Genomic DNA, 12,096 nt, shown 5'->3' on the forward strand with positions numbered 1-12,096 from the left:
TTTGCGGGGAATTACGGCGCAGCCCCATTCACTTGAACGGAGCTGTACTTCAGTTCCTTGAGCAACGCATGGCCAAGGAGCAAAGGGAACTTCATTCTCAGGATTGGTGGGGGTTTCGGACCCCCACTGATCATAAAACAATGGCATATCCTAGCGGAGATTAGAATATCCCTTTTATGTTTACTGCACTACAGTTTTTATTTTTTTTGGAAGGGGGCTTTTATGGCAAATTAATCCTCAATAACAGGCATCTGCTGAAATACCAGCAAAGATCATTAACCAGCATGAATAGAGAATATCTGGCCTGTGGAACACACAACGACTGCAACGCGCCAATGCCCAGGAATTATACAGGAGGAAAGAAAAAAAGAGTGCTGAGGGGACAAAAGGGTTAAAAGAGGGGAGGGGATCTCTAGTCTAGACGAAACCCATGACCCCCGTGTGACATCACATGACTCCTGGCCAGTCAGTCATTTAATCTTTCTAGGAAGACAAAGAGACACGTGCTCCAGGGTCTTCCCCGTATCAGAGGAGGTTACCGTGGCAACCATTATGAACACGCCAGCTTGATACAATGGAGAAAATCCAAAAACCTAATAAAAAACACTAACAAAGCCCTATACAAACACGCCAAAATCTGTCCCGATGCGAAGGAGCTTGGCCTGCGATTCCGTACAGAAACGTAAACTACCGGTACAAATAAAACTGGTTTAATACATCAAATATTCACTGATATCTCCCGGTTATCCTTTTTTTAAATATTTTTTATTTTATTTTTTACTTTTATTTTTTTAATTTTTTAAAAATAAACCCTCCCCCTCCATCGATCCAGCACCCACATCGTCACCACCGCTCGCTGTGACATGTCGTACCATCACGTGACCGCAACTGGCGGTGAGATGGATGAGTACAGTATGTACAGTACATGGCTGCTGCTAAAATGTACAGGACCGTCGTCAGTGCTAGTGGGGAGGGATATGAAAGGTGTCTGGGCAGTGTCCAGGCTACGGTGGGTCCCCTGGACACCACTGAGGTGTCACCACGTGTTGCTGCTCTCCAGAAGGGACGGTAAGCTTGCCTCGCAACCGCCCCAGATCTGGCGGGACAGTCCTGGATTTCAGTAGAATGCACCCTCTCAGCCATCTCTGCATCCATAAGAAGCAGAGACAGCTAATTGTAATGGTGAAGCAGGGAGCCGTCCGGGAGCCGCTCCACCATTCAGCTGTCGGAGCTCCACAGCAGCAGCAGCACAATACGCTGTTACACATCTCCTGCTGGTCTTAGGAGGAGGAGCATGCCAGCTGGGAATCAGCCTCTGTGCGCCTCCTCCTACACAGCAGCGCAATGTGTGACAGGATCCTGCAGCCAGGGAGCGCTGGCAGCTAAGTGACTGTCATCGGAAGAACTAGGGGAGCATTTCCTTTTTTTTTTTTTTTTACCTCCTGTGAAGGGGGCACATATCTGGGCATAACTACTGTGAACGGGGGAAATGTGGGCATAACTAATGTGAAACGGGGGAAATGTGGGCATAACTAATGTGAAACGGGGGAAATGTGGGCATAACTAATGTGAAACGGGGGAAATGTGGGCATAACTAATGTGAAAGGGGGCACATATCTGGGCATAACTAATGTGAAAGGGGGCACATATCTGGGCATAACTAATGTGAAAGGGGGCACATATCTGGGCATAACTAATGTGAAAGGGGGCACATATCTGGGCATAACTAATGTGAAAGGGGGCACATATCTGGGCATAACTAATGTGAAAGGGGGCACATATCTGGGCATAACTACTGCGAAAGGGGGCACATATCTGGGCATAACTACTGCAAAAGGGGGCACATATCTGGGCATAACTACTGCAAAAGGGGGCACATATCTGGGCATAACTACTGCGAAGGGGGCACATATCTGGGCATAACTACTGCGAAGGGGGCACATATCTGGGCATAACTAATGTGAAAGGGGGCACATATCTGGGCATAACTAATGTGAAAGGGGGCACATATCTGGGCATAACTAATGTGAAAGGGGGCACATATCTGGGCATAACTAATGTGAAAGGGCACATATCTGGGCATAACTACTGCGAAGGGGCACATATCTGGGCATAACTACTGCGAAGGAGGCACATATCTGGGCATAACTACTGCGAAGGGGGCACATGTGGGCATTACTGCGAAGGGGGCACATGTGGGCATAACTGTGAAAGGGGCACATGCGGGCATAACTGTGAAAGGGGCACATGCGGGCATAACTACTGTGAAAGGGGCACATGCGGGCATAACTAATGTGAAAGGGGCACATGCGGGCATAACTAATGTGAAAGGGGCACATGTGGGCATAACTAATGTGAAAGGGGCACATGTGGGCATAACTAATGTGAAAGGGGCACATGTGGGCATAACTAGTGTGAGGGGCACATGTGGGCATAACTACTGTGAAGGGGCACATGTGGGCATAACTACTGTGAAGGGGCACATGTGGGCATAACTAATGTGAAAGGGGCACATGTGGGCATAACTACTGTGAAGGGGCACATGTGGGCATAACTACTGTGAAGGGGCACAATGTGGGCATAACTACTGTGAAGGGGCACAATGTGGGCATAACTATTGTGAAGGGGCACATGTGGGCATAACTACTGTGAAGGGGCACATGTGGGCATAACTACTGTGAAGGGGCACATGTGGGCATAACTACTGTGAAGGGGCACATGTGGGCATAACTACTGTGAAGGGGCACATGTGGGCATAACTACTGTGAAGGGGCACAATGTGGGCATAACTATTGTGAAGGGGGCACATGTGGGCATAACTATTGTGAAGGGGGCACATGTGGGCATAACTATTGTGAAGGGGGCACATGTGGGCATAACTACTGTGAAGGGGCACAATGTGGGCATAACTACTGTGAAGGGGCACAATGTGGGCATAACTACTGTGAAGGGGGCATAACTACTGTGAAGGGGGCACAATGTGGGCATAACTACTGTGAAGGAGTAGTGGAACTGAACCAGAGTTCGGTACCAGGGATTTTTATGGGAATAATTAAATCACAAAGTTATTACACGAAGTCTAGCGCGACTTTGCGAAGTAATAACTTCAGCTCATCGGCGCCAATACATTCTAATGCTGTACAGAGGTCCCCCAGCCCGTCTAAGGCTACTTTCACACTAGCGTTTTTTGCGGATCCGTCATGGATCTGCAAAAACGCTTCCATTACAATAATACAACCGCATGCATCCGTCATGAACGGATCCGGTTGTATTATGTGTTCTATAGCCATGACGGATCCGTCTGGAACTCCTTTGAAAGTCAATGGGGGACGAATCCCTTTTCTATTGTGTCAGAGAAAACGGATCAGTCCCCTATTGACTTACATTGTGTGTCCAGGACGGATCCGTTTGGCTCAGTTTCGTCAAACGGACAGCAAAACACTGCAAGCAGCGTTTTGGTGTCCGCCTCCAAAGCGGAATGGAGACTGATCGGAGGCAAACTGATGCATTCTGAGCGGATGCTTCTTCATTCAGAATACATTAGGGCAAAACTGATCGGTTTTGGACCGCTCGTGAGAGCCCTGAACGGATCTCACAAACTGAAAGCCCAAACGCCAGTGTGAAAGTAGCCTAAGCTTACGCCATCTATATGATCAGTAAACCTGCCCAGTAACAGGTGAGCCTGCAGCAAGCTGACGCGTAATCGGCATGTATGGATTTGCGTACGCCTTTAAGGAGCGGTTTACTTTTCGGTAAATGTAGGATGACTCCTCATCTGCATATCCTCGGAAGAGTCTTGCTTATTTAATGCTCCTGTCAGTATCTTCTCTTATCATTTTAGTAATCTGCAGTCTTCGAGGACCCCTTCAGTTAGGTAACCCGTCAGCGTGCCCCGAAATCTGCATTCGCTGAGTCTACAGAGGATTCGATGACAAGGTTTTTGTTTGTTTTTATGAAACATATATGAGCGAGCCTGTGATGTTTTATACACAGCCAGCTGCGGGAGGAGTCCTCTTACAGAAGTGCTTGGGACAAGCAGACAGCTCGCACAGTCCATTCTGCATTTGATGTCTGCCATGTGGGTATATGAAGCCCCATCACGGGTAACGCGGAGGGCGGACGCGGAGGATTCATCTCATCATCTGCCAAATTGTTCTTTTCTTCTCAAAACTTATTTTTTTCTTCCAAATTGGTGAAATAAACTGTTCTGAAAAGCCTAGAGGGTGGCTGGATTTGCTGTGCCTCCCACTGCTGCCCACAGGCACTGTCTGCAGGATACCATCCCAGGGCACCGCTGCCCGTACGCCATTCACAGAATACAAGCTGCTTCTTACATTAAGGGTAAATGCGCACGTTCAGGATTTATGTGCGGACAATCCGCACTGAAATCCGCAGGTGTTCGCAGGGAATCCGTACTGTCAATCTGCAATTCCCAATTGGCGAGGATTTTACTCTCCCCATTGAAGTGAAAGGAGAAAATCCGGTCAGAAAAAAATAAAATTAATTGACATGCTACGGATTTTAAAATCCGCACCGTAGGTCAAAATCAGCATTAGTGTGCATGAGAATTTCAAATTCTCATAGAATACAATATACATGACCTATGGTGTGGAAAATCTGGACGCGATCCTGGGCGTGGGCATTTACCCTAAGGACTCATGCATATGACCGTTGTTTTGGTCCACATCTAATCTGCATTTTTTTGCTGATTGGACGCGGACCCATTCATGTCCGCATCTGCACACCATTTCCGCCCAAAAAATAGAACATGTCCTATTCTTTTCCGTTTTGCGGACAAGAATAGGCAGTTCTACAGAGGGCCGGACAGTCCGATCCACAAAATGCACGCGGCCGGTATCCGTGGTTTGCGGAACACAAAAACGTCTACAACCGTGTGCATGAGCCCTAAGGAACTTGATAGAGCCAAATGTCAAAATAGTGGACACTTGTAATTATTGGGCGTTCTCCCTACACATTACACTATAGAATATCTGACACTTGACAATATTTGTAGCTAAAAGCCTCTATAGTTATAAAGGGGTCCAGTGGTTACAACACTAATAAGAGCACTAAAATGCACAAAACCAGAGCCACACCTGTCCACCGGTTGTACAGCTTCCTTCACTGTAATGCAGCTGAGCAGGCATATTAAAACATAACCCAGGCAAGGCACTGTCTCTGGAAAAAGGCAGCTATGTTTTCTAACTTTACTAGATCTGATGCACTGGATGGTTGGGACGATCAAGGTTTTCTAGGACTAGGACCATTCTTTAAAGAGGACCTGTCAGTTTTTATAGCTTCATGCATCCCCCATGTAATAACAATTCTGGAACATCTATTCTTATGGCTCTATGTTGTGCCATTCCTTTATTATTTCTAATAGAAATTATGAATGAATGGCTAGCAGTCTGCAGTAAGGGTACAGAGGGGGAGGTAACCAGTTGGGGGTGTGTCCCTGCACAGACTCACTCTATCCAATCAGTGCTGCCATTTTCAGATGACTGTGCAGGTACTCCCCCCAACTGGTTACCGCCCCTCTGTACCCTTACTGCAGACTGCTAGCAATTCATTCATAACTTCTAGTTGAAATAATAAAGGAATGGCACAACATAGAGCCATAAGAATAGATGCTCTAGGATTGTTATTACACGGGGAATGCATGTAGCTATTAAAACAGACCCCCCCCTCCCCCATCAGTCTTTGTATGTCCTGGCCCCTCTTGACACAGAAATGTGACCACACAGGTAATCAATGACTGTAGTGCGTCACTGCTGAGGCATCCAGGAAATTAGAAAAAAAAATACTTTTGCGTCTTATTTTCTGCTGTCTAAACCTAAGTACATCCTGTAATCCAATGCATCTTATAGTTTAAATAATCCAATAATTTACATAGTAAATGTCGCCATAAATCAGTGGCGTATCCAGCCTGACTTCCTTCTTTTCCCGACATAAAAACACCTTTTCGTGTAGCCCCCTACTGAAGGGAGTTTAGTGCAAAAAGATTTTTAGAAGTTTCTATTGCAGTCAATGGCAACGTAATAAATTCCAATGCACTGAGCACCCCCTTGTGGTTGCATTATCCAGACAGTTTTATAACACACTGTATGACGACAGCCGCACACATAGATCTGTATAGGGAGATATATCAATGTATTTATGCCAGTCGTCTGATGTAAATACATTGAGAAATATGGTGTTCAAAATGCGGTCAATATTTTTGAAGTATTGGTTCCACTTTTTCCGACATAGGAACTGGATAGAGTGACTTTTTTAATCACATTTTTTGTTAACATTTCTTCTGCTTAAGGCCTCATGCACACGACCATATGTGCTTCTGGACCCACAAACCGAGGATCTGCAAAACATGGATCCCGACTGTCTGCAGGACGCCATTTTTTATTAAACTCCTGTAAAAATGTCCTTGTCCGTTTTGCTGGCAAGGATAGAATAGGACATGTTCTATCTTTTTTTGCAACCCCAAAATGAATGGAATTGAACGGGCCTGCATTTGATCTGCAAAAAAATAAAGAATGAATGTGGAACAAAAATATGGTCATGTGCATGTGGTCTAATAAACAATATTGTAAATTTCAAATCTGGGGAGTCAATGCGTTTACGTTCCACATTGTCTGGGAGTTCCGCATACTGGGAAACTATGGTAAGGTAGGGGGCCACTACTAAATTTTGCTATGGGGCCCTATGAGATCTGTGTACGCCCATGTTCATGATATGTTATAAATTTGTCCCTTCAATTTACACAAAACAGGTGGGGTATAAAGCAGACACTGTATACCCCTCCTCTTCGGTGGAGTTTTGGGAGTTTTCTGCTTTTCTTTTCCGTATTAGTTAATTAACAAATCATTCTCAACCTCAGCCTACATGTCCTTGTAGAGATTTCTCCTGCTGAAGAAAGACATTGAGCCAGAGTGATTCTCATGGTAGATTACCAGATTACCATGGCCTTTCATGTAAATTTGGTTACCTCCCAAAATCATTCTATGCCAGACCTACCCATTGTTCTAGCAGAAGGGCCCTAGTATGCATAATCCCTGTAGATTTATTTATTTTGTTTACTCACATGTGTCTGGCCAAGTCTATTTGTTGTAGAGAGATCCGCCAACTAAAACTGCTTGACACCCCTCAGTTTAGAGTTTGCCAAGATGCCAACACCAAAAGAATAAGTAGCCCACCAGGATTTTTAGCTCTACTGATCACAAAGAGCTCTTGTATGATGGTGACTAATGCCACCAAAGAATAGAATACCAAGAACTTGCACGCATAGTTAAAAAAAAAAAAAAAAAGCAATAGAAGAATGGTTGGAATCAGTCTTCATGTTGGATGTGGTCATGGCCAGATTTTACTGTCTCTTGGGACCAAAATATTGGTAGATCTGACCCAAGAATGTGAATGGTTTTATGTTTCAATGGGTTTTTCGAAACTTTTCTACTGATGACCTATTCTCTGGAGAGGTCATCAATATCTGATCGATGGGGTCCAACCACTGGGACCACCGCTGATCAGCTGTTTGAGAAGGCAGTGGCGCTCATGTGAGTGCCGCGGCCTTCTCTCTGCTTACCAAGCACAGTACTGTCCTCTTGATAGTGGTTGTGCATGGTATCGCAGCTCAGCCCCATTCACTTCTAGGGGCTGAGCTGCACCCAGGCTACGTGACTGATGAACATGTCGTCATATTGCCTAGACTAAGCCATCATAAGGCCCCGGCGCTACTGCAAGCACCAGTGCCTTCTCGAACAGCTGATCTGCGAGGTTACAGTTGTCGGACAATCAGATACTGATGACCTATCCGGAGAACTGGTCTTGAGAAGAAAAATCTTCGGAGACCTTTTAAAATTAGACAGGCATTGTCGTATCATCATCATACACATACCTTGCCTCATAGCTTTGACCATGTACTGTAACACTAAGGCTCTGTTTACACTGCCTTTTGGTTCCATCACAATTTAAGACTACAGCATGCAGTGTTATTCTATTCATCAAAATGACAACATAACTGAACCCCATTGGACCCAATTACAAGTCAGTCGAGCTTACCATATGAACACAAAATACAGCACAGAGGTGAATATAGCCTACTGCAATAGGTTGTTGGGTTAGTGTGCAGGTGACCTATCGGAGACACTTGTTTTTTTTCGATGGTTTTTAGTTATTAAGACATGCTTAGGAGATGACCAAATATCGTCCTCTTGGGACAATCCTCTATAAGTAAAAGTTGAGACCAATATCCAGGGCAGCCCTGAGCAGCAGAAAATGCATGATCACATGTGGATAATACATGGACAATGGATAAAAATGCAGTACAAGCTGGAGGCCATCAGTGACAAAACTCCACCAGATTATATGTACCCAGCATAGCAGTGTATGGGTGGCACAGCCAGGGTTAAGAATTCTCTTAGCCCTTGTAGATTGATAGGTGGTGGCTGACTCCACCCCTAGGTGGTGAGTCCTAGAAAGAGAGTAGGAAAAGTCCATATGCTCCCTCTTCTCAGGCATGGAAAGCTTCAGAGACTAACAAATATCTGCAAGATCTACAGAAACTAAGAAAAAGAAGGACAAAAAAAGAGGAAGATAAAGGAAATCTTGGAATCTGCATGAGCAGCAAGGTAGCCTGCTACTACAGCCATTCAGACTATGCTACAGTGAGGGACACCATTAAAACACCCATCACACTTGGACATGTCATGGCCAGACATGCCTTTAAAATCCTGTATCCCTCAGTTGACATTATAGCCACTATTGCAAAGAGTACTGAAAGAGACTTTAGCAAGATCGTATACAAAAAGGACCATAACTCCCATTCTTGCCTAAATCCATACATCACTATCTGGGGGAGAACTGTACTGTGTACACTGTGACTTGTATAGTTGGATGTACTACAACCCCCATTTTGCACTACAGTAAAGAAAGATACACCATACACTGGACACTGCACTCCACGCGCCCTGCTAGCATCCATACAAACACGTAACATCACGGGCACCCCAACTACCATCAGACAGGAGACCCCGGGTGTGCCCCGAGGGAAGGGTGCCCTCCTTAAGCTGCATTGATCTTAGAAGCAATGGTGTGAGTAGAGCCAATGTGATAGACTGTGGCTGCCAGAGCCACTACAACTCCTATCCTCTGCTCCGACTTCCCCAGGGCTCTCTGCAAAAGTGACAAACATTTCCAGGTAATAAAATACAGCTTTAATCTTCATTGTAACTCACCGGTAGGACAGTCCTTCTCATCCACACCATTTTCACAGTCCCTCTCACTATCACACCTCCAGGTGGCTGGGATACACTTATTGCTGGACTCTCCACAGCTGAACTTCTCTGCAGCACATGTCTGCTTCACTGCAAGAGAAAAGGAAAAACAGATTTTTGGTCAACGTGAAAGAGAATGAAGCAAAGAATTTTATTTTTCCACAGTGTCCAACACATAAGGACTAGACGTGTCCCATAGTGCACCAAATCCACCACAAGCACCTTCAGCAGCAAGGAAATCAGGACAAGGAAATCTTATGACAATCTTTGTTAGTACAGTAGAGTACATTTGTGGTGCTGACGTTGTAATGTACGGTCTTCCTTCCTAAGTCTATGGCTTCCATGCAGTATGTGTGGTATGGTGTCCCCTATTTTACAGATCCAATATCGCGCTTTACATGAATAGGCAGCTTATAGGTCATATCATGCTATACCCTGCAGTCCTACGTCAGAAGTGAAGAAACCATGCAGAAGAGTCAATGAAGAGCTAGAGGTGCAAGGAAAATGGAGAAGAGGGGTAACAAGGAAAGGGTAATCCTCACATGCAAAATCTCGACAACAAGAACAGAGGATGTAATCTGTTATGGGCATCCTAACAAGCCCCTCGCCTGTCCGCTCTGTCTCATTAGACGTATTTACTTGAGGAACTCGCACCAACCAACCATAGAGGATTTTACTGCTGGCTGCATCCAAACTTGGCATTACCGATTACCCCAGGGAAATGGGATGTCAAAGCTAAACATAAATCAGCCAAGCGACTGGTTATTTTAGTGGTTAAAACCCACAAAGATCCATTTAGGACATGCCACAAAATAGACAAGACTTTCTTTTTTTCAGGATTTTTTTTTTTAACTCTTGACATGACTCCTCAAAAAGTATCTCTCATAATGGGCTCTTGATGAAATAAGGTCTGCTATGACTGTAGCCAATGTCCCATGGCCACCTGTGATACTTCCAGCTTTATCTCGGCCACAACAGGGACACATGCATGTTGCAGCTTCTCTCTTAAAAAGTCAGCAGGCAATAGTTTTTGCTTAGCCAACAGCTGAGTGCGTCTCCTTATCTACACTTGGCAATCCCACCTTCACTTTGCCTGAACAACAAGGCTCCATTAGGCCACATTCATATCTACGACAGCAGATCTGTTGAAATCCGGCAGGCTGCTCTCTGACGGAACAGCCTGCCGTATTTCAACAGATCTGGCATTGCCGGATTCTACAGTTCAAAGACGGATCCCTATTGACTGTAATGGGGTCCAACCTTGATCTGGCCGCTTTCTGGCATAAATGCCAGGTTTCGGTCTGACAAAAACTGTTGCATACAACGTTTTTTGGTCTGACCGAAAGCCGGCATTTGTGCCAGATCACACAGCGGGTCATCATACCGCAGATGTGAACGTGGCCTTAGACTGAAATTGTAAATTATTGTATTCTACGTGTAATTTGATTGAACTTGAACTGTTTATTGACTTTGTTTTCTGATTCCCGTCTGCCTGTCACGATCAGTGTGGGGAAAAACTTCCACACTGAACACAGGAGGGAAGGGGAACAGTAACTGGGCCTGGAAACTAGGGAAGAAACAGGTCACCTCCTAAACAACCCTAATCCGGGCCCTAATTACCTATCAATATGAATAGACCTTGAAGGTAGGAATATTCATATGCAGGATACCTGGGCCCTTATTTCCCCATAAGAACCTGGAATAAGGTTAGGACCAGAGACAACCCATTTCTCCCAAGGTGGACGAATGGAAGTCTCTGTCTCAGGCCCAGATACAAACCACAGGGAATATAACAAAGAAAAGAAAACGCGACACTTAACTTCTGAACAGAGGGACGAGCAGGAAAACCAAAGACGACCTCACACCAGCTCAGCCAAACCAAAATGAAGCTATCTATTGCATAGTCAGAAGGGTGGGGCCAGACTATAAAGGGTAAAAGTGATGACCACTGAGCAACAGCTGAGAAACGGGAAGTGGTCATTAACCCTATCACTACTGAATCAAGAGAAATCAAGGAGGCTGTTAGATTCCTCCACGCTCAGTCAGTCTACTTGATCTCCTGACATCAGTCACCTAAGAGACCGTGACCCCGATCAGACACCACGTCAGAGGGAATGCCATGTAGTTTCACGATGTTATCGACAAACACCTGTACAAGAGTTTTGGCATTAGGTAGAGCAGGCAATGCTATAAAATGCGCCATTTTGCTAAACTGATCAACTACCATCAGATTTTTTTCCCCAAAGAATTCGGTAAATCCGTGATAAAGTCCATGGACAAATACGGCGGTAGATAATGTCACGATCAGTGTGGGGAAAAACTTCCACACTGAACACAGGAGGGAAGGGAAACAGTAACTGGCTCTGGAAACTAGGGAAGGAACAGGACACCTCCTAAACAACCCTAATCCGGGCCTTAACTATCTATCAATATGAACAGACCTTGAAGGTAGGAATATTCATATGCAGGATACCTGGGCCCTTATTTCCCTATAGGGCCCTGGAATAAGATTAGGACCAGAGACAACCCATTCCTCCCCAGATGGACGAATGCAAGTCTCTGTCTCAGACCCAGATACAAACAACAGGGAATATAACAAACCCAAACAAACGCGACACTTAACTTCTGAAGAGAGGGACGAGCAGGGACACCAGACAACCTCACAACAGCTCAGCCAAACCCAAATAAAGCTATCTACCGCATTGTCAGAAGGGTGGGTCAGACTATAAAGGGTAGAAGTGATAACCACTGAGCAACAGCTGAGAAAAGGGAAGTGGTCATTAACCCTATCAATACTGAATCAAGAGAAATCAAGGAGGATGTTAGATTC

General features: G+C 45.2%; 1 protein-coding gene across 1 annotated transcript in view; it reads right to left on the minus strand.

The window, feature by feature from the left end:
* The window catches only part of LRP8 (LDL receptor related protein 8), a 219,409-nt gene that overhangs the window by 59,721 nt on the left and 147,592 nt on the right, over positions 1 to 12,096 (minus strand). The window contains exon 3 of the mRNA XM_044300565.1: positions 9,228 to 9,356. Within this exon, the coding sequence (XP_044156500.1) occupies positions 9,228 to 9,356 (129 nt within the window). The remainder of the gene's footprint in view (positions 1 to 9,227; positions 9,357 to 12,096) is intronic.

Source organism: Bufo gargarizans, chromosome 7, assembly GCF_014858855.1.
Source record: "Bufo gargarizans isolate SCDJY-AF-19 chromosome 7, ASM1485885v1, whole genome shotgun sequence".
Taxonomy (NCBI): Eukaryota; Metazoa; Chordata; class Amphibia; order Anura; family Bufonidae; genus Bufo; species Bufo gargarizans.